This window comes from the organism of the source record quoted next, unplaced genomic scaffold (genome assembly GCF_019419815.1).
Source record: "Pyrus x bretschneideri cultivar Hongxiangsu unplaced genomic scaffold, Pyrus_bretschneideri_v1 Contig8, whole genome shotgun sequence".
Lineage (NCBI taxonomy): Eukaryota > Viridiplantae > Streptophyta > Magnoliopsida > Rosales > Rosaceae > Pyrus > Pyrus x bretschneideri.
This window is the reverse complement of record NW_025999820.1, coordinates 7,285,765-7,310,057: the sequence shown is the minus strand read 5'-3', so window position 1 is coordinate 7,310,057 and position 24,293 is coordinate 7,285,765. Positions and strand designations below refer to the sequence as shown.

General features: G+C 35.8%; 2 protein-coding genes and 1 pseudogene across 2 annotated transcripts; 1 reads left to right on the top strand and 2 right to left on the bottom strand.

Annotated features, from left to right (window-relative positions):
• Window positions 1-2,173: 2,173 nt before the first annotated feature.
• Window positions 2,174-3,426, bottom strand: LOC103932817 (DNA-3-methyladenine glycosylase 1). Its single transcript, XM_009342468.3, has one exon. It carries the CDS (start codon window positions 3,306-3,308, stop codon window positions 2,517-2,519), a length of 792 nt encoding a protein of 263 aa, XP_009340743.2. The 5' UTR covers window positions 3,309-3,426; the 3' UTR covers window positions 2,174-2,516.
• Window positions 3,427-3,701: 275 nt separating this feature from the next.
• LOC103932838 lies at window positions 3,702-8,854 on the bottom strand (annotated as a pseudogene).
• Window positions 8,855-21,979: 13,125 nt separating this feature from the next.
• Window positions 21,980-23,551, top strand: LOC103939208 (GATA transcription factor 19-like). The gene is made up of 2 exons (XM_009349266.3): window positions 21,980-22,820; window positions 23,071-23,551. The coding sequence occupies exons 1-2, from the start codon at window positions 22,305-22,307 to the stop codon at window positions 23,362-23,364; spliced, it is 810 nt and encodes a 269-aa protein (XP_009347541.1). The 5' UTR covers window positions 21,980-22,304; the 3' UTR covers window positions 23,365-23,551.
• The last annotated feature ends 742 nt before the right edge of the window (window positions 23,552-24,293 follow it).

Below are 24,293 nucleotides of genomic sequence, written 5' to 3'. Positions count from 1 at the left end.
TTGAAAAGGGTGTGTAAAAAGTAAAAGATGATGTGTAGATAATACCATCATTTCTAATAATTAATGTGTGCGTATAAATTTTATCACTGTATGATGTTTCTTCTCTCAAAAGTTGCCCCCTAACTCAAAAGTTGTCATCTTATAAATCTCTATTATGAATTGTTTGATGTTAATGCATACGGGAGGTGAATTTGATTATAAATGTTTATTATGCGTTAACATTCAGTAGTCAAAAGATATTAAGTTTAAAAGAAGAAATTTAAGGATTGGAATATTTTTGGGTTGTTGTGCTTAATTTGCAGAGATCTAAGAAAAACCAAAAAAGACATTGATTAACCAGGTGCATCAAAATCAAACCCACAAATGAAATTTTCCATGGATAGAAAATCAATCGTAGAAACAGGGTGAGAGGGAAAGGCTTGGTTGACAGTGAGGAAGAGAGGAGAGAGTTCTCGTTGGCAAAGTGGTCAATAGTGGTAGTATAAACAACGCCAAGAAGTACTTCTCCTTCTTTTGGGTTTTGGTTCACCGTTTACCTTGTCCTTATTTTTACATATGCATTTTTTAAACCACGTCAGCATATTTGATGACTTTTGAACGGAATTAACAGAATTAAAGTAATGTGGAGCAAATTTGAAGTTTCATGGTGTACAATGACGACTTTTGAATTTCAGGGGACAAAGTAGGATACAAATAGAGCGTATTTGACAGAAGAAACAAAAACATGGTAAAGTAGAGCAAATTTTGAGTTTCAAAGAGTAAAGTGATAACTTTTAAGTTACAAAAGGTAAAGTGGAATCAAAATCGAGTTTTACGGACATAACTAAAAATAAACCCTATTATATATATATATATATATATATATGTTTTGTCGAAGTTTTATCTTTATATTTGGCTTTGTACACCTTCTATTTTCCTTTTTCCTATACTAAAAAAAAGAATTACAATTTTTGCACAAGTTTATTCATATGCATGCACGGTTCCTGAATACAAGTTTGTGAAGAAAAACAAGCATCATCATTGTGTAAATGCTCAAGAGGTACTTAAACACAAACACATACATATAAGTTTTACAAGAATAACTAAGTTGTTAATTTATGTTGTGATAAAGTACTTAAAGAATAACTAAGTTGTTAATTTATGTTGTGATAGAGTACCCAAAGGCACTCCGTGCGAGCACATATTTGCCCGTTCGATTTATTCCAACGGCTAAAACTAAGTGACTGCGGACTGTTGGATCATATCCACTTGTGTGTTAGCATTGAGTGCCTGTAGGTATTCAAGAAAACAGGCCATACCAAACCAGTCTGAGTGATTCGATTCGGCTTTCACACTGAAAATATTCGGTTAACTGTCTATGTAGTGGCACTAAAAGATAAAACTTAAATCGGTAGAAAATATAATAATAAGGATTGAACAGCAACATTGAAGTTTCTATGGGAAATGGACAGTGCTAGAACCAACTTCAAACAGAGCTTAATGTACCAATTGAATACAAAAGATCTACAGAGTCCCTTATTCACCTTAAACCGAGCATATGCTACTGCGGAAAAGGGATAATGCTAACATACAGCGACTACGTATCTTAACTGAATAAGTTCATACCTGTATAGACTGGGTCACTAACGCTTCAAGTACTAGCAATTTTTCTCTTTTTTCAGTACAAAGTACTAATAAATCTTTATATTCTGTATCATTCAAAAAGCAAGCACATGGGAAAACATAAAACATGAACATGGTAAGGAGTAACTTTTATTTGTAGAACGCCATCTCCGAGTATAACTAGGGGTCATTTCACCTTCCACGACCATTTACTCTTACGACCTAAATGTGCTAGCTAACTAGCAACTCTTATACTAAAATCTCGGTTAGAAGCTAAGATACCAGCAGGTACATAGCTCAAATCTTGAAGAACATCCAAGGTTTCAGTCAGGAACTCAAACCCGAAAAAAGCTTAGTTATACAATAAATACCTGTAAACAACTCAGAATCTAGCTAGAAAAATAACTGAGGTTTAGGTCAAGACTCTAGACACAAGAGCACAAGTCCAGAAAAGAAAAAAAAAACATTCAAATTAACATAACAAATGAAGGAACTGAAGATCACCATTGTTGGCCATATGATTAAGATGGTAGCATAACTTAACATCGGCACGGCAGCATAAACAGAGACATAATCCACAAGTGGTGTTTCATTTATGATGCTTATAAATCCCAATCATATCATCAGTCGTCAATCGTCATACAATTATCAAATGTGGCATCACACCTCCAAGTGATGCTACATTTAGACAACTTTCAAATAGAACAGAATCATCCGGCTCAATCTTTCACAAGCAAATACTAAAACGGTAAAACCTCATCTTCTATTACAGAACCAATAGATTACAGAAACATAATTTCAAGTTTCATTATTCAATAACAATGCAACAGATCACGAAATTCAGAGCAAAATGGCGATTACCCGGGAATTTCATAAAGCTCGAAACCATATGAGCTGAGCCTCCTCAATTTCTGCTACAAGACCCCCTTGGCCTCCATGTACCTCCACATGTACCAAGAACCAACAGACCTATAAGGCCTCCATTTCTCACACAGCTCGTCCATCTCCAACGGCTTCGGCAACTCCTTCAACCCATACAACAACTTCACTCCTTTCCTCACGCCGAGATCGCCAACCGGAAGCACGTCCGGCCGGCGAAGCGAGAAAATCATGAACATGTGGACCGACCAAACCCCAATTCCCTTCACCAGAGTCAGCATTCTGAGCAGAGCCTCATCGTCCATTTCGAGAATCGATGAATCGGACAAAGTTCCATCGCTGTACTTCTCGGCCAGGTCGTGAAGATACGAAGCTTTTCGGCCCGAGATTCCGATTGTCCTGAGCTGCTGGGCCGAGAGCGACAAAACGACGTCGGCAACCACCGAGGCCTCGCCGCCGCAGAGCGAAATGAACCGGGTGTAGATCGATTGGGCGGCTTTGGTGGCGAGTTGCTGGTAAAGAATGCTTCTTGCAAGGGATATGAAAGGTGGACGGCTGGAATCGAAGGACGGCGGGGTGTAGGAGTCGATCAGGGCCCTTAAATTCGGGTCGGAGCTCCGCAAGTGTTGGAGGGCGAGGTTGATTTCGGTTTGGGAGGTTAGTGGGATTAGGGCTTTGGGGAGCGCGGGGGAGGAGGGAGAGGGCTTGGCGGAGGCGGGGGTGTTGGATACTTTTAAGATTTTGCGGGGTCGGAATGGGATTTTGGAGGAGATGGAAGGGTTTTCGGAAATTTGGTTTTGTATTTGCGGTTTCGCTCGCTTGGCCATTACGGTAGCGATGATGGTGGTACCGGTGAATCAGTAACAATCTGCGCAGCTGTTCCAGGAATCGACTTTATGTAAACTCTCCAAGGAATTTAACCTTGAGCTTGGACCCAGGTTGGGGAATGGTTGTAAGCCTGTTAGAACAGTCAAGGACTGCTTAAGCCCAATCGATAATTTGGTATAATCACCTATATGAGTCGAATCTGATACATTTAACTTATAAATGAAGAGTAACATTAGTAGATCATAATGCCGTCGGAGACCCTATCGGTAAATACTTAAAATGAATCATTTAGTTTTTCGCATATATCTTTCTTTCGTTTGGTTAAAAACTAAATAATCATCAAACAGAAACATGGCTGACGAAGTTCTCAAATGAAAATTCCCTTGCACAGATATACATTTCACCTTAAATTTATTCAAATTGCATGATTAATTTTAAGCAGATAGAAGGATTCAACAATACGATTGTCTTCTACATTACTTGCAACAAAAAGGCAGGGAATTAATACATGCAGAAAATAGTACATACATACATACATACATATATAGTAGGAGTGAGGTATCACTGTCACTTTTTTTGGGCTCCGTCCTCTTCTTGCTGCAGGGAAGCAAGAAATCGCTTGAGACGCCTGTTGTAGACACAAGGTCGTTCCAAATGAACCAAGTGGCCTGCCTTCTTTATGCCTTCAAACGTTGCATTTGCTCCTAGTTGCCTGCACATAAATAAACAATCTATCATAATTATAATCGATAGTAAATACGGTTTACGTCAAACAAATAATTTCATGCAGAAGTTTACGTACGTCAATAAAATTCATTATCCCCAAACAAATTAATCTTAATTAATTAGTGCCTTATGTCATTAAACCTACTCTTTCATGTTGTGGGCAAGCTCCTGGTTGAATATCTGATCATTTTCACCCCATAACAGATGTATTCTCTGCAAAAATATGAAAGAAACATGAAAAGTTAATGGTATCAATTTTGGAGGAGAAATTAAAATATTAAAATTGTAGGTTTGATTAATTTACCTGTGGGAATTTAGGTATGGTTGTGTCCTTTGCATCATTGACTACAGCTTCAAGGAGTTCTGACCTCTCCTTCCTGTGGGCGAACATCACCTGTAAATTGTGTTGGAAAATTTAATAATAATATTATTATATTAAATTTATTAATTGAATGGAAATTAGAAGTAGATCTTTTGGTAGAACGATATGTCTACTTAAATAAAGTGTTACAATTTTTTACTCTTCATGAATAATCACATGTTTTCTAAACAGATATCTCACATTCTATAAATAGGGAATGCCCGTATAAACACAAAATAACTTTTCATTGTTTTACATAATCATACTTATAGTGCACTAAATATTAGGGTCTCATTGAGTCCATATGAGAGAGTTTTCAACACAATCGTGGTTCATGGAGCCTTGTGATTTGGAGTGCTACTATTACAAGGACATGGTCGTTGTATCTTGGAAGATATGTGACGATCAACCATAAGTACCGTAGTGGGGCGTAAACTTGTCTTAAGGACAAAGTGTCCAACATTTGCCTCGACCGTATTTTCTAGGTTTTTCTAATCCATTATATCAAGTTCATTTAACATTGGTTACTCATGTGCATGCATTATTGTGATATATAATTGCATAAATTATTTCTTGATTTTCTATGTGATTTATTATAGCAATTAGACCCAAGTTTTCCAACAATATTAAGACAAGTTTACGGTTTGATTGCTATGTTTATTTGAGAATTAAATGATGCGTGATATAATAATGCTTGGTCCTAGAGGCATAATTTCTTCTTGTTTAATTTTGTGAGAGAATGGTATGCTATCTAATCTTTTGCATAAAACTATGATTTTGTTTCCATATAGTCATGTCAAATTTATTTTGTTTGGTTGCTACATTAATTGGTGCATGATTCGGCTGTAGACAAAATATTTTCCGATCACATATTATTTCGAAGAACATGACAGTTATGTGTTAATTCTTGTGTTTGATATATTTGTTCTTTTCTCACTTGGTGCCTGTTTCCTTCCATTTTCAGTATATCCAAATATGAGTTACAAAATGCAAACTTTAAAAACAAAATGATCATTTTATTGTGATTAAATTCGTGTTCTGTATGAGAATTTATGAACTAGAAATCTGGGTATTAAAATCCAGTGCATTCTTCTATACGAGTCGCACCATTTGATAATGGGACCTCTTGATTAGAAGTGAATGGATGAACCATTTTGACATGGCAGAATTGGTCTGCAGAATCTGGAAGTATCGTACTTCCAGATAAAAGAGTTTGGCATTTGAATCAAAGACCAAAGATTGTCTGAGGGGATGCAAGCATACGCCAAAGTCTGAGTAACTCTTAGTGAAGAGTTGTGACTCAAAACACAAGTGGTGGTTAGCAAAAGGATGCAACCGTTTGACAATTCCATATACATGTTCCCATAGGAATTTTGGAAAAATTATGTGTGCGTTAGTGCGAAGTTTTGGAATAAGAGCATATTTACAGGACTGTGGTGTCTCGACATGCTGATGCAAATTCATGTACTATAAGAATTGCTAGGTTTGGTATGCTATCAAACTTCACTTATTCATTCTTCTAACGTAGTGCAAATGGTGAAATAATACAAAACGTTGAAGAATTGCATCAAGCTTTTCTCCATGATAGTGTGGTGGTTTAATCTTGTATATTTTCATATATTTTAAACGGTTATATGGACATGATTCATTCATTTGTACAGTTGTCCAAATTTAAAAGAAATGAGCTATATTGTGGACACTAAAAGTATTTGAGTAAGTGTAGAAAGGCATTTGTCATTTTTATGACTATTTGTATTAAATACATTACAAATGTATTTGAAATGTGTTTACAAGGCATTATCCATGAGAACTTGGAGAGTTCAAAGTGCAAGGAAATATGAAGGTGCCTCTAAAATAAAGTGTCAAGTTCTCCTAATTAGAAGGGCTGGTGAGGTTAAAAGGCTTGGCAAGTGAAGATATATAGACAGAGAACTTATCTTTCACATATTCTTACTTCTTAAAGTATGAAAGTGAATTATTAATAGCATTAAAGCAACCGCAATGTGTGTGAATTGTGGGGGAGTGGCTTAGCTAATTTTGAGAATGAAAGATACTTGAAAAGAATGTAAAAGTAATTTGCTTCTAGAAAGAGATCACGATTACACTTATAATTGAATTTTTAAGGTATTGAAAGGTTGGAGATCTTCTAGCAAATACCTTAAATGTGGGGGAATGTACCCGAGTATTAGCAAATTACTTTGAAAGTCCTAATGTATGTTTTGAAGACTTAACATTGGAAAACAACTACTCTCGAAGGAAATAATTTCCATGCATGGATATAGGGTTTGTGATAGCCATATAATATGAGTAGTCAACCTAGTGGTACCAATTTTTAAAGGTTTGACTAGAGAGTAAGTTGTATTATCGAGGGGAATGGGTTAAATAAAGCCTACGTCTTAAGAATCGCCATAATGGCAACCCAACCTAGCTAACTGGAGATCCCAAGATTTAGGTTCAAAGGGACATCCGAATTGTGGATGATTCAATGGGAGCACTACAGAGATAATCTCCTACCCATGTCCTATGATGAAACAGTGTTATCTGCAACGTATTTAGGATAAGCTTTGTTTTTAATGATTCCTATACTTGGAAATAACAAGTAGGTTATTGCATGATAATTTTAATAGGAAGTCACCTACCTTGAGTGAGGAATGAGGTCATTCCTGTGATAATTTTTTTAAGAGCTTAGTTCTCTAAAAGCAATCATGAGAAACCAAGAATTGTTCAGGGCCAAAATGAACACAACCGAGCAACCACGGGATGTCTAGAAGGGTATTGTGTGATTACTATTGACTTGGTTTACACAATGGCTGAACAGTTCAAAACATCGCGTTCACTGATTAACCAAGTAAATCCAATAGTAATTCACTACGGAAGGTTCAAAGCCAAAAGCCACATATCCCGATGTGGTACTTTTCCTATTGAATTCTCTCTCTAGTATCTGCATTGTCATTTGCATGGTATTGAGTCAATTTCCATTCATGTGGGGGATTGTTGGAAAATTTAATAATAATATTATCATATTAAATTTATTAGTTGAATGGAAATTAGAAGTAGAGCCTTTTGGCAGAAAGATAAGTCTACTTAAATGAAGTGTTGCAACTTTTGACTTCATTAATATTCACATGCTTTCCAAAGAGGTATCTCACATTCTATAAATAGGGAAGCCCCCTATAAACATAAAATAACTTTTCATTGTTTTACATAATTATACTTATAGTGCACTAAATATTAGAGAGTTTCATTGAGTCCATATGAGAGAGTTTTCAACACAATCGTGGTTCATGGAGCCTTGTGATTTGGAGTGCTACTATTACAAGGACGTGATCGTTATATCTTGGGAGATATGCGCCGATCAACCATGAGCACCGTAGTGGGCGTAAACTTATCTTAAGAACAAAGTGTCCAACACTTACCTCGACCGTATTTTCTAGGTTTTTCTAATTCATTATATCACTTTCATTTAATATTGGTTACTCATGTGCATACATTATTATGATATATAATTGTATGAATTATTTATTGATTTTCTATGTGATTTATTATGGCAATTAGACCCAAATTTTCTGACAAATTGTCCCTTCCATGCATTATCAGTTCTAATCTTTAAGTTGAGTGTGACAGTCACAGTGCCACTTAATGTAAAAATATCGAATTAACTGCTTGTTTAAACGCAAAGATAAGTAAAATATCAATACCTCAAGGAAGTCCTTGTGAAGCCGATCAGGAAAATACAGCTTCTTGTGAGTAGCAACAGACAGCAGAGCCTTGAGCCCTTTCACCGAGCTCGGCAGCAGAAGCTCCGACGACGACGAGAACCCGAGCCTCTCCATGAGAGCGTCGCGGTACGAGCGAGTCATGCCCAGGATCGAACCGGACGCTACCATGGACCCCACCAGGTCCGGGTACAGCTCGGCCAGCTTAAACGCCACCATCCCGCCGTAACTAAACCCAACCACCACGCACCTCTCCACCCGAGCTTCTTCAACCCCGCAGCCACACACTCCGCTTGGAACGTCTGCGAGCGGTCGGGTTTGTCGGTAGAAGAGCCGCCGAAGAAGAGGAGGTCGGGGACGTAGACGGAGTATTTTTTTGTCAAAGCGCCAACCTGGAACTGCCACGTCACTATTCCCTCGGCCGCGAACCCGTGGATGAGAACCACCACGGGCTTTGTTGGGCCCGACACCATAGCAGGCTTTTCGCCCTTCTTGGGTTTGTTGAGGGTCTTGTTCGGGACCCAGAAGTTCATGACCGTGCCCGGTTCGATTTCGACCTCGTAGGGTCGGACCCCCGCCATTTTCATAAGGCCACGCAGCAAGGGCTGCTGAAGTGCCACTAAGTTCACCATCTGTTTGCTGCTTTAGTCCTCGGTGAAAAAACTGACTTGTCTGATTCTCAGAAACTCCCAAAAGCATATGGGTTTGAAAGGGTCGCATGGAGGGGTTTAAAAACTAGGTAGGAATTGAGGGTTGGTGTTGGGTTGTTATAACTTGTCACTTGTGGAAACGTAAAATTTGAGCACTAGAAATATTTGAGTGATGGAAGTTTCGGAAATTCCTCTCTTTAGTAATGGTGAAAAATTTGTAGTTTTGTAGGTGAATGAATGAGGGACAGCTCAAGGGTTAAACCCCACTGACTTTGGATGAACCTAATGACCTAGATATACCGGTACCAAGGCTTCTTGTACGAAATCTCATTTTTCTTTCGTGAATACAAACTTGTTTAATCAAAACTTGTATGTCTGTGTTATACTACTTGTACTCACGAGTAAGTAAATATTTTAAGGACAATACTTGCACTGACTTCGGAAGTGCACTTTCTTGTTTACTTGTGGTTAACGTATTTCAAATGCAATCGTTGTGTACATGTGTTATGCAACTGTTGATCTTAGAAATTATATACAAAGTTTACGTGGCTCGCAGACCGGGTAGGCACTGAACTAACGACATCCTTTTATCACCGAGCTATGTTGGGTGAATGAGGTGAATGTGGTGATGTGGTGATGAAACATGTTACTTGTGGAGCAAAAATAATCAAGAAAATTATAGAGACGACACGTGGACTTTTGGGTGAAAAAGACAAAATTACCCTTGAGGCACACTGGGATTCCCATGCACGTGCAAGTTGCAACAGACAATAACGGCTCAATTAAGGTCAAGGTGATCAAAATGGTATTTATTCAAACCCTCTCATCACTTCTCACCAAATCATCACCCATAAGGTAACTCCCAATTATTCTTTTCAAATTGGGATTAATCACCAAATTAATTGTTAATTACCAAATTAATTGCAAGATATTATTTGACATAATATCTTGCAATTATATTCAAAATACCACCATAAGTGGCTGGTCCCTATTTCTCCAAATAGGGCCGGCTACACCCTTATATATAGCCCCATCTTCACACCAAAATGCAAGTCCATTCTCTCCCTAAAATTATCTAGACACTTTCTCTCTCAAATTCTAATACTTTAACTCGATAACGATCTGATTAGTTATCGTTTTAATCTAAAATTCATTATTTTTCATATCGTTTACTTGTCGTGTTAACAAATCGTCTAAAAAATTACCAGGTCTACTTTTTAGTCAATGATTTTAGTGAGATATGGATTTACATTTTCCTATTTAAGGTACATGGTTGTTTGGCTTTTGAATCAACTGCTCCGCCAACTACTGTCGTCGGCATGTTATATGGTGGACCTTCAACCGTTTTTAATGGTTTGGGAAAGGTATTAAAGAACGTTAAACATGACTTTACCTTGTCACTTTGAAATGAAGATCGGATTTTTATATGGACTTAATCTTTAATCACATTGCATAAATTAAAATAATGTCTTTTCTTTGGTATCATAATATTATCATTCAATACAATATATTTGCTTGTCTGTGTCAGCATCAATCTTTGTCATTGCTATGTTTAGGAAGTGAATAAATGCGTAGATTGAAAGATCTGAAGCACATTTCGACTTCAGTGAGTTCAGTATACTTCTCTTTGTGCATATCTCATATCAAGTAATATACTATTAACAAACGTAATTCTGTGATGCCTGAGAAATTGATGCACACAATGAAAGATATTAAACTGGTTGTAAGTAAGTTATGTTTTTCTCATATGGAATTTTTAGAGAACACTAGACTTAAAAGACTAATACACTAGCCAAGAACACAAGGATTAATCAACTAAATCACAACCCTTAAATTTTGTATGTAATATAAGTATAAGAACTGCAGCAATTATACCAACACATACCTGCAGTCATGTTCATGGATGAAGAAGCCATGAAAACCTGCACACAACCTTCTCCTGTCTGCAAAACTCAATGCTCTCCAACTTATAGGTAATTGGAACAATAAGAGCCTGCTTTGTGAGAGCAGGGGCTTGTGGCTTTATACTACAAGACCTGGATTGCCCTATAACAATCCTACAAGGAATACAAGGTTGCATTCCTTATATCAGTATGAGTCCTATAAACAAGCAAACACAAGAGTCTTCAATATACCAATATGATTGGATTAATGTCAACATGATTTAGACTTCTTTATAATATCAATTATCCCAAGACTTGTAAGAATCATACTCATACTCTTACAGGAATAACATATCAATTCTAGTTTAACCCTTGAAGTCTTCCAATACATGGTTAATTTTCCAAGTTTTTTTTTCTTCTGAAAGATGATTTCTTTTCGAATAAACTCGTTTATTTAGACAATAGTTTGATCAAGAAACCCTAACTCATGGCATATATATCCTATGCTTTAACGTCTACAAGTTTGCCAAAAAGAGACTAAAAATAGAAAGAAATATTATTGACATCAATTGCATCTATGGCCACTTGAAAGACAAAACATGTTATCCACATGTCATTAGGGAAATATTATACTGTTGCATGCTAAGTTATCTTCATTGGAAAGTTCATAAGTAGTTTTTGATGGTTAAAAAAAATAAATAAATAAATAAAGGGACCAGCTGGTATCTTCGTCACGACAATTCACTTTTTTGGGGACAAGAAGATTCACAAAGGTGTTTCAGCCCTCTCTATGGTCACCATCATGTGATTCACCAATAATAAAAATCAAACCTAATACGTGCCGTATAGAATAAGGGCCTAAAATTCATCTCTAACCACTGAATCATCCCATAGAAGTTGTTTTTTTCAAGTTTCTTTGAAGATGACTAGTTTTGTAAGGAAACGCTAAAATCCATGGCATATATTTGGGGGTGAAGTATCTTACACTTTAACATCCATAATTTGGCCAAATATATAGAAAAATAATAATGTTATTCGCATCCAGGAAAATGAAATGATAGGAAAACTCATTTATGAGAAAACCTTACTACAACATGATACAAGTGCATGTGCATGTGATGTGGTGTGCAGAGTTCAAGTCTTAGCTCTGCACTTATTTTGTGTGTGGCCTCCATGTAACCTCTATTATTAATTGACACGTGTTAAGTTTGTGATAACAAAGTTAAGGAAGTTAAGTTTATTAACATTTATGACAACAAGGTTATAGAGGGCTAAATTTATTAACATGTATCAATTAATAATACATCGTCCCAGAAGCGAACCCCATTTATATCACTACTACAAATTTACTCTATTGACATATTTTGTTTTCGTATTAGGGTTCTTTAGGATTACTTTTTAAGAAACATTTACGCTCACATTTATTTTAATATGTGTTTTTACAATAAGTATGCAACTATGCAAGTATAGTTTTATTATAAATCAAGTGCTTCTTGAAAATGCATTTGAAGAATGTACTTATGGCACTATCTAATTAAAGTTCCAAGTTATTCTACCAAATATAGTTTGAAATCCTTTTAGGTTTGGTTGTTCAAAAACACTTCAACACTTTCAGAAAACGTCCTAAACAGACCTGGAGTTTGTTGAAGAGACCTAATTGACAGGACAATGACCACTTGCACAGCAAGGTATTAGGTTATCTAAGTTTTAGAGGCCTGACCTATATGTTCACTGCTCCCCAACCACCCATGGCCATTAGAAGTAGTTATATATGTTCAATTTAACCAACAATTTCTCTAAAACCAAAACGAACTTTCAGAAGAAGTCTAGACGGGCGACGTGCAGGAGCCTAGCGTCTAGGCGAGGACCTAGGCTGTTTTTTTAATTTTAATTAAATTTATTATATAACAAATAAATAAATGTCTACTTATTCAATAATGTGATCCTCATAAACTCAGAGTTCTTTTTAAAAATTGGGAAGAAAAATATCATTGCTACACTACAAAATTAGTTAGTGTATAAAATGTCATTTTCGTTTAATTTTCACAAGATTTAAAATCTCTCTATTGAAATCATAATTAGAAAGTTATGTACTAAACCCAAATAGACATATTCCGTCTAGGTTATATTATAAATAAGTTACGACTTATGAGTAATACTATTCGACACTAAAAACTGATAAATTTACTGATAAATTATTACCAAATCCAATGATATAGCCACTTCTACTGCAAAGTGTTTCAACGAGTGTGCTTGTATCTAAATATATAATAAACGTCACATAAATAATTGCAATCTAGGTTATCTAGGATCTAATCCGTATTCCAAATTGAGAGCATACATCCCAAATTAAGTGAATATATACCCACAAGAGTGGCCCAGAAATATTAGCTTGGGTCTAGGTATTCATTAGAAACAAGAGGCCCAAAAATGTAGAATATGGCAGTCTAGCATCTAACGCCCTCAAACATTCATTTAAACTCAAACAAATGCTAGGTTTCGGAATCAAGTTTTATGCATTAGATTCCCTTAAAGGTGGTAAAGAAGATTCAGCAGTCAAGAGCTGGATCACAGATCTTCCTCAGCAAAAATAAAAAAGTGCACGCAACGGTGCCCCGGATCAGGAAGTTTACACATTCCTTAAAAGAAAAATATTATGTTAGTCTTGATGACCTGCAAAAGGTGCAAAAGAGATTCAAAGTGCAGACGAGAGAAAGATGTTGTAGTAGAAGAGGCAGAAGAAAGAAAAGAAAAGCCTGCCGGCTTGGGTATATATCATGAAGACTAGATCTGAGCCAATAACGTACGCTATTCTCCTCAGTATTTGGCCCCTCCTTTTGAACATTCTGCATGTCGGTCGGTGGGTTCTTTAGTTTTTAGTTGCTTCTTGTTGCCTTTGAAAAATCAGTATTCGATTACCTAAAAAGTTGAATAACAAGAGCTCACTCTCTGGTGATAACTTTAATTCACGTTTGTGAAAATCAACTTAATTAAGGTTGCTAGCTACTTGCAATGGACTAAAAATGAATAACTACTTCATTAGGCTTAGGAGAAGGGGAAATTTGCATCTCTTAAATACTGATGATATATAAATAAGGAGTTGTAATGTTAGAGAGATTTTTTAAATGTGTTGGGAACACGGCTTAGTACATCAAATATCATAATATAAGTGGTTGAAAATAGCTGCTTTGCGTAATACTCACAAAAGTGCCGCTCCAAGAAGAAATGCTGCCGAAAGAAGAGGAAACCCAAACCCAACATAGGGCAAGCACCTACTTAAAACCAAATGAAAAACAGCGAGCTTGGTGGGAGGCTAAAGACTGCTGTTGGGAAGAGGAATTGTTTGGTTTAGATGATTCGTTCACATCAAATGCTTAGCGGGATCGACAAAGGTTCTCTGAAGGAATAATGTGCTCTTAGTAGTCATCCTATCTCCAAACGGTACTCGGGTGTACCTTAGAGCAACGAAAATGAAGACTCCAACTACTCTTATTATGATACTTGGTGTATCAGGCCATATTTATAGCACATCGAAAAATTTATCAATCAAATATACGTCTAGTACCATAACATACCCAGCATCTTGTTAAGAACATGTTTTCATCACATGCATATATGCGAGTGTAATGTTGCAATATTAGTGTCAAATTGATTACCAATTTCCCGTTAACCCTAGAATGTGACATTCATATATTTGGCATGAAAATAAGGAAAAGCTTGAAGAGACTCGAGGAAAAGAAAGGCCGTACGACGCTATTTTTGTTATGCTTTACCCCTAATTGTACATAGCCAATTGATTAGTATGCTTTACATGCGACGCTATTTTTGTTATGCTTTACCCCTAATTGTACATAGCCAATTGATTAGTATGCTTTACATGCAATCTCATTTTTGAGAAATGCTAAGAAGACTATAAAAAATATGACTTTTTATAAATTATTTGTAATTTGTAATTTTATATTTTTTACATAATATTTTATAATATTAATACGAAAATTGACTCTTTATAAATTATTTGTCATCATATTTTTGGCATAATATTTTATAATATTAATACAAAAATTAACGTTAAAATGTAAATTAATAAAAAATACATATAAAATCTCACTTTAATCGAGTTTCTTAGTATTTCTCAACTTATTTTTCTATATGTCGTGCATAAAACCCCAAGAAATATGAAAAATAAAAAGTAATTAAATTAAGAGAGCAAAGAAATACTAGTGTATATGTGCTTTAGTTAGACCTCCTTGCAGGAGACAAATAGAGGTTTACAGTGTCCCCATAGATGTGATGATACTACTGACAAGCACTTTCATTTCATAGGTCGACGGCTTATCAATGTGGGTTTGTTTCTCCCACAACGACTCCTCCTTTTCTAAATCCTGGTCCACTTATTGCTTTCTCCCATTTGCTTTTCCTCCTTTTTATTTCCAAAATTCCATTTGAATATTGTTACCTGCTGGAAGCAAACCAAGATCCCCTAGCCACTAGGCTTGCCAGTCCGATCCCGAATCCAATCCACGCCATCTAAAGATCTCTATGCGTTTTGAGAAATGTTAAGGGACTCTGCGTGAAAGTGAGATTCTCAATGGATTCTTTCGTATCTTATGCTTATGACTTAAAATTTTATAACACTGGAACATAAATTAACGTTAAAGTTTAAGATGTCAGAGAGTATATAGAAAAACTATCACGTAATATTACTATGAGAAGGATAAGGATAACAAAACTCTCTTAAAGTGGGCTTAAAAGAGTCTCCTTCCCTAGCATTTTTCTATTATTATATCATTTAAGCTAAAGTATGTTTATTAATTTCTTGTTAATATGTTATAGGCTGAGCATATCAATTTTTTCATTTGCCTATATTATGCATTGCATACGTAATTATATTCCAAACACACATACATTTCTTAGTTGTAAGAGGTATATTCAATTAGGAGTTTATAAGATTTTAAAAGAGTTTACAAATCTATAAATTCATGAAAGGATATGAGTATTCAATCAAAAAATTTTCAAAAAAATTATAAAACCTCATAGAAATACATGCAATCAATTAAAATTTGATTTTAAATATTTTAAAAGATGGAGAATTTGGAGGGATTATAGTATTTTGTAGGCTTTAGGAAATCAGACATCTTCCCTAAATTTTTCTTATAATTTGACCTAAAATTCACATAAAGTCTATAAAATTCTGTTTAACTCTTTAAATTTATAACATTTTCAAAATCTTCAAGATCTTAATTGAATATATTAAACTTGATTATTCAAATAATCTTATCAAACATGAGAGAGAGAGAGAGAGAGAGGGGGGGGGGGGGGGGGATGAGGGACAGACATTCCAGTTGTATCTTGGTGCTTTTGAGGAATGTGTATTTTACGTGGTTCCAAAGCTCATAATACCATGGATACGATAAACCACGCACCCTTTGCATGCATGCATGCAAAGTAAATCCCTCTACGACTGCCACGTGGCACATTCATTAGCGATAGTGATGATTATTAATTATCTGGTTGCTGAGTTTAACCTTGGAAAAGTGGAAAACCTGATGCATACGTACCCAAAGCCCAACTGAGTGGGGGGTCCCACCAAATCTAACGAGCCACATAACATCATGATTGATGGGAGCATTACATCATGTACATGCCATGCAGTGCATCAGAGGCTGTGAACCAAAACATTGATTGGATTCTTTCGGATGATTAGGCAAATCCCAGAGTAATATTAAAAGTGTGTTAACAGATCCGCATTAATTACTCGAATTTACCTGGGCAAACGCAAACCCAACCACGGCGTTTCATGGAGCGTGGAAACTAATCACCACTTAATTTTTCATTGCACGTGAGTGTAAAATCGCGTGTGAGAGTCCAAAATTACACACATACTTTAGCATCACACTGTCACGATCAATTTTATAATCTCAAGAACTGATTCGGCTGTTTTATCAACTGGTAAAGATTAACATGGTCAAAATTAAACGAGGAATCGTTTAGTCATCTAATAATTATTATATGTTAACGAATTGTGTTATCCAATGAATACTAAAATTTTGATAGTATTAATGAAACAGTTAAACCAATAGCTGATTTAGAATTCGAATATTGAGGAGATCCCAGTCTAAAATGTCCAAATTTTTTAATAGAACAGGCTCAAGGGGCGCAAAAAAAGTTCAGTTTATTCATTGATGCATTCGTCCACACTTTGTGGGCTTATGGTTGTCAGTCAAATCATGTTACGCACGTATCATGTCAACAGGTATCAACAAATGCCGAAGCAAGTTGATGAGTGTTATCGAGAGAATTTGTTGAGTGCTTTCCATGCAACCTGCCGAAATATGCCTAACAAACATTACATCAAATACTTAGTTAAAACAAAAGAGACCTACTAAACATTCGAATAGGGTCGTCAGAAGACCTTCATATATATATTTTGTAGACTCTGATTGTCCTTATACCACTTTGATCACAATGTATATCCGCCTAATTAATTTCCAGGAATGAAATACAAAATGTATGATTTTTATTATTGACAAACACTACCAAAAAGATATAAGGATAGAACAAGAAAGTCCGACTAACAAGATCAGTAGAATCCTCCATACTCATAAACAAATAAACACGTAAGATTACCACGTCGACATACCACGTAATGGTGTACGTACGCAGAATAATTCATCATTAAACACAGGCTATTTGCAGAGGTTGAATGAGGTCGCGTGGGGATGAGAGATAATGCATGTGTTACGTTAAATACCAAAAAAGAAAACATATTAGTGGTGTGTCTTGGGCTAATCGTAGTTTGCTTGCGTTGTATGTATTCTCTCCTCTCCATCTCGTATTGTACAACAAAACGGGGAGAGAGAGAGAGAGAGAGAGAGAGAGAGAGAGAGAAGAGTGAGAGAGCATCTTTTGGAAAGCGGTGATACTCGTCCGGTTTGTTCAACTGTGGCCTCACCAATCTCTAGATGATCTGATTCTCTCTGTGTCCTTGGTTGTGTTTTGAATCTATGATCGAAAAATGAGGTCGGGCTTCCAGAGAAGATTGTTGGGGCTTGCCCTATCATTACATATAAATTTTATTGGGTCCCACTTTTCTTACTTTAATACAAAAAAATGATAAAGAATCATTCATAAACTCACTGTCACTTCATAATTTAATATCAATTTATGTGTCAACATTATAAACTATTTTGCAAAAAACACAAGGTGACAAAATGCCTGTGAAGAGTCTTACTTTAAAGAAAGTTTCCTTAGCATTTCTTTTACTGCTACGAATAATACTTATGTACTCACCAAATGCTCACTTTTTTATTTTGGTCTAATATTTTTCAACATTTTGTTGTTTAAGAAAAATAATAGACATGTTAATTAATTTGTCTTGAGCTTTAAAAAGTAAGAAACACGTAAAAAAATTTAATGGGTTGAATTAAAAATAATTGTGGAAACTACTTAGAGTGAATCTCTAAGTATCATCTTTTTACTAGTAAGTACCCTTTTGATCTTTTTTGAGTTTCCATCTTTGACGGTTTGACTGACCAAATAAACAAAAAAATGAAAAAGAAAATCCAAAACTTCGAAGTGTTGGTGTTGCTTTGATGATTGAATGGTGTCGTATATTTGTGTAACTTTATCTGTCTGTCTAACATCTCTTTAGCTTTTCTGTCTGATCAAAATCTCCAGATCTTCTTCAACTTCTACTTACTCCTACGAAATCTCTATAAAAAGTTAGCTATCCATCTAATAATATCTATGTATCTTGTAGTGATGGGTTATTCCAAAACCTAATCGAGAGCCTTGAGGTTCCTATCATGACCAATTTGGCGTCTTTTCCCACTTTGTTTCCTCCTTCCACGTGACTTTACTGGGTACGGCCGCTGCAAATTATAATAGTTGGTACTACTTTTCTACCTAAAGCCAATGAGAGCTCAAAAACTGGCTGTTGTATTGGACTATTGGGTTTGTTGATGTTGTTGTTACTGTCACTGTTGAGGATCGATTTTGATGGATTTGACACCCTATAGCAACCAGATTATGGAACCATTGTATTGTTGGAAACTTACTGTTAGAAAAGGGCTGTGCTATTTACACCATCATTTTTACTTCTCACATATTTTGTTAAGTTTTGTCATTTGATATTCTTCAATTCATCTGATTCGACAATTAAAAATCAAAAGATATGTGAGAAATAAAAATAGATGTGTGAATAATGAATATCGCTTCCTAAGAAAAAAAAATGTATGTCTAGATCACTCGCTCATGTGCATGCGATCAGATTCAATAGTTTCAACTTTGTAGGAAGTAAATCAATTATACATCAATGTGTAGTACACATTTTAGTTTTTTTTTTTTTGTCAAATGATAGATTTTGTTTGATTAGATGTTAGATTAGGCACCATCGGGATTTAAACCTACGCTGTCATGCAAGGGCTCAACATATTTCCATCACTGTGATAAATGGCCACTTGGAGTACACATTTTAGTTTAGATGGCTTCATTAGGACCATTTGTCTTTCACTATGTTCACTTGAATTTTTTAATGTACATTCAATTGTTAAATTCAACAATGCATATTATGCCTAAATTCCACAATGTGCATTTATGTACTCTATAATTTTTGCTTTGTGAATACCATAAGCATGAATGACATTGATCCCGGTACTCATGAAGCACTCGACTGATTTTAATTGTTCATGCTTTGTGAGTTCCACAAGCAACACTGATTCTAATACTTCTCATGTGCTCGACTCATTCTAATTGTTCATGCTTTGTAAATTCATGAAGCACAAATAACAGTTAATGACACATAAACGACTAATTTTAACCAATAATACGTAATCTTCTAGATTGTGAGTCTCACGAGCATAAATAAGGGTGATCCTAGCTATCACTCTTCATTAATACTTGCTAGTGACAATGACATTTTAGTTTTAGTTTTGGAGTATATTACATGTATATCTAAGATAATCTAGACAAGAGAAATGTTAGAGAGACTATTTCAAAGTGAAACATTTCATGAACTCTATATCATTTTGCAGTTTAACGTTAATTTTCAGGTCAACATTATAAAATATTGTGTTAAAATTATGATGTGGTAGATAGTTCATAAAGAGCCACTTTTAAGGGTGTCTTTTTAGCATTTCTCTCCAAACAATCCTTAGATTATCTCCAACCTTTGGATTAAAACCTAAAGTTTTTAAATCATAAAATTTAAGTTTTAACCCAGAAACAGTTTTTCTCCTCCAACTCTTATGGATTAAATTTTTAGCCCGAGAGTATTAAATAATGAATTTGGGATAATTTTATTTTTCTTAAAGTAACTTTAAAAAAAAATTATGCGTACTATCCTAATAAAATTTTATGAACATTTTAACCTAAAAATATTTAGATTCGAATTAATATTGAAAAATATCTAAACTGACACCATGAAACTTGTGGAATACTATGAAGAATATGAAACACATAAAATAATTTTTTTTAAATTACTTTAGCAATTGGATTTAAATTTAGACCGTTAGATCTTTTTTTTCATCATTAAATTTGATTATATTAGATCGTAGTCATTAAATTCAATGAATTTATAAATATAAAACTAAAAAAATACACATATATGGTGGCCCAGCTCCACTAACTCATATAGAATCTTGAGTTAAATTTCTTCCAGAAATGAGTTTTGGATTAAAATTCATATTTGCTGCAAATGTTAGAGCAAGTTGAGGTAGGGTGACAAAGACTGACAAAGACTAACAAGGGCTTTGAATATTTGAACATGTACTGGTGGCAGAGGGAGATAGAGGGGTATATTCGAGAAATGAGGAGTGAGATAAACAGACGAGTAGATCAGCAGTGTGTGGGAGTGCGAATGGGAGTGGGGAGAGGAGGAAGGAGGAGGATCAGAGATAGAGATAGATAGGGATACGGACAGAGGTTTTTGATGGTTGCATCGGGTTTGAGACCAGAGAGTGCAGAGACTAATTGGTCCTCGTGATCGGAGAAGGCAGATCTATAGAAGACTGTTCCCGCGTGTCACGTGGGGCTCTCTTTTGACTACCCCGATGACCAAAACACCTAACCCCACTATTCCTATTCTCCCAACTCCTCATTTATTGTTACAAGCGCCCCCCCTATTTTTGTTCTCTCTCTGTCTCTCTTAGAACTTTTTTTTTTGAATAACTTTTATTTAATTTTGTAAATTAATTAATTTTTAATTTTAGTTAAACATAGATAGAGGTGTGTAAATAACCCATATCCTGAGCCTAAGGATTAAATGATCTGATCTGTTAAAATCTAATTCAATGGCTACAATTATTATAACTTTTAAAATGATCCATTGTTTGTAATCGTTTGATTAAATTTCAACGGGCCGGATTATTTGATCCCTAGACTCAGGATCAAATGATCCGGAGAGGATCTGGGTTCGTGTGTAAAAGAGAGAAAATTTGAAGAAAAATAGCTTCTCAAAATTTTTGGTATGGCGATTACACATGCACATATTATTGTTACCGATTTATATGATATAGGTTTATGGTTTTGTCAAAAGATATAGGTTTATGGTTGAGGATCAAGTTTATATTTCAAAAAGAAAGTCTAAGTAAGACTTTCAAACTGTAATATTAGTAATTATTTAAGTTCTATAATATGTGTAGAAACTGACTATACATATTGAAGTTTATTATAAATGAATATTTTTGATAGATTGTAATAGGAAGTTAACCTTTGAGTCTGGTTGTTGTTTTTTTTTATGTTGTTGATATGCACATTAGTAGATTGTAATACCACATTATAGTATGACAATCAGACTTGAAATTCTGACATTTTAAGGTGTAGCATTACTAAATAAAACACAATTTATTAGCTGTTAAGTATGTTTAGCTAATTGGCTAGAATAACATTCTATCTATTCATCTAAAGTTTGAACTTGTAAGGATAAAAAAATGTCATAAAACAAGTAAATTATAAGAATATGTGAAGAAATATGTTCGGAATTTATGGTTGGCTGCGATTTGGGAGAATCCCCATCACATGTATCACTACACTTGTTGATGCCCTAGAAGATTATACAACACTGACTATACATTGAGACTTAGTCTTCTTCTTGGTCCATCTCCTCTTTCTCTCTCTCTCTCTCTCTCTCTCTGTAACATGCAATTTGGGACCTTGGGTCCCTCCCTGTCTCCATCTTTATCACCCTCTCGCTTACTATATATATAATACACCCTCTCTCTATTTGCATTTCACGACAACGTCGACTGCAGCTGCTGACTGGTATTTCGCCCTTTTATTGGCTTATAAAGCTACCAGACAACCTCTCCTCCTCACTTCCCCCCTCTCTCTCTCCCTTCCTCATATCGTACCCCTATTTTCAGCTCTCCCTTCTCTCTCTCTCTCTCTCCCTCTCTCTCCCCCAACTATTTTTTCCACACATTTATTATTACATTTCGCTCTCACTACACTATTTGGCCGTTGTACTTCCCTCCCCCCTTCTCTCACTCTCTCTCCACTCTCTTAACTATAAACCCACCACATCTCTCACTCCTACTCCAATCACTTATCTTCAAGTCTAAGCAAAACCCATTTCAGATTTCAGAAAACCCATTTGAAGGTTCAAAACTTTTACTCGAATCCCTTGAAAAATAAGGAAGAGAAATAGAAAGAAACAGAAATCATGCATAGGTGCAGTAGTGGCTCTTCACATGGCGGCAACATGGTCGGCGGCCCATGCTCGTGCGGTGTCCTTCACCACACCCAGTCCAACTCCTCCTTCTCCACGCTGTTCTCCATGCCCAATCATCACAAGCCGTACGATCATATTCATCACGAAGCATCGTACGATCATCATCACATGTACCAGTTCGCATCCCCATCTTCCTCCGTTGATTGCACTCTCTCTCTAGGAACTCCCTCCACCCGTTTGACGGACAACGACGTCGTTTCCGACGACAGGCATAGCCGCAACGGTGAGCGGCGCTCCGGTAACTGCGTTTCCAACTTCTGCTGGGACTTGTTGCAGCCCAATAAGTCATCGCCGTCTTCCCATCACAAGAACAGCAACCGCGGTGGCAATATCAACGGCGTGACTAACGCCGGCAGCGGTAATAACGATCCCCTCCTCGCTCGCCGCTGCGCTAACTGTGACACCACCTCCACCCCGCTCTGGAGAAACGGTCCGAGAGGCCCCAAGGTATGCATCAAATTACAATAATGCCATTAACCATTTTAATTTTGTATTTTAATTTGGTAATGATGTGATTAATTACAAAGTTTATCGTAATAATATGATGGGATTTTAAACCTCTTGTCTGTAATCATTATCACCTATTCCCAAGTAGTCAACCCACCAATGATTTCTCCTTTCCTAAGCACTTTTTTTTCTTTAATTTTATTTTACATTAGTAATTATTTTTTGTTTTACGTTTTTGTTACTACTTTAGTCACTATGCAATGCCTGTGGAATTCGGTTCAAGAAAGAAGAGAGACGTGCCACGGCGGCGGCTGCCAGCGGCGGTGGTTCGAGTGTCATAGGAATGGAGTCTAACGGATACCACCACCATAACTCATGGATTCCACACTCACAGACCCAGAAAATGCCATGCTTTGGTAACGAGTTTCGGTTCATGGAGGACGACACTGCACACCACGAAAACGACATTAACGGCATCCCATTCCTTTCGTGGCGCCTCAACGTCACTGACAGACCAAGCCTCGTCCATGATTTCACAAGATAATCAACTCGTGAAGATGTTGAAGATTACTTACTTTATGTTGTTACTTAGTTTGTTTTTCTTTTTCTCAAGTGTCTTTCTTTTTCTTTTCTTTTTTATTTTTCGGTTTCTCTTGTTCTATTGAAGTTACATATAAATTACCCTACTACGACGTTTCTGTTATAAATGACGACCATGATGATTATGATTACGATGAGATTGCATGCGCGCCGTTTCATTAATTAAGTCGATTATTATATGAAATGGAAGTTTAAGTGAAATCTCACCTGTGGATCTGAAGTTCTTAGATTTTTACAGAATTTCTGGCAACTTCTTCTACCTGGGACGGGTGCATCTGATTGTCCAATGGCGATTATTGAATCACTGTGTTTCGACTTGGACCGGACATTACTGAGGGTTCAGTTCAGAGCATGAACATGATTTGTCCTTTTCTGATCATGTTCTGACCGTTCAAAACTTCAGATATTTCTGCAAATTTTGGTCCTTATAACTTTATATTTTTTTAGTAAATAATTTCTTGCCACCAAATAATTGAAAATTGTTTTGTTTGTAGACTTCAAAACAGTGAATTTAATGAGAGATGGAATGTTTTGATCATGCATGGCGATCGCCATGTGGTTTATAGAAGTCTCACGGGTCACGACATGGAGTGTTTCTGCTGGTCAAACTACTATATATGTAAATATACGTAGTGTTAAGGAGACTAAATTTTTTAAACTAAAATTGCAAACTAAATGATGTGATTGTAGATAATTGGATTATTAATTAAGTGTCGATTAACGTGTTTGTTTTTTATTGGTGACAGACACATCATTTGGTTTTGCAATTTGGTCTCCCTAGTATTTCTCTATAAATATATATATATATATATATTGTTAGGTTTAAATCCGTATTACCAACAGATGGAAAATAAATTTTAAAAAGGGAATTGT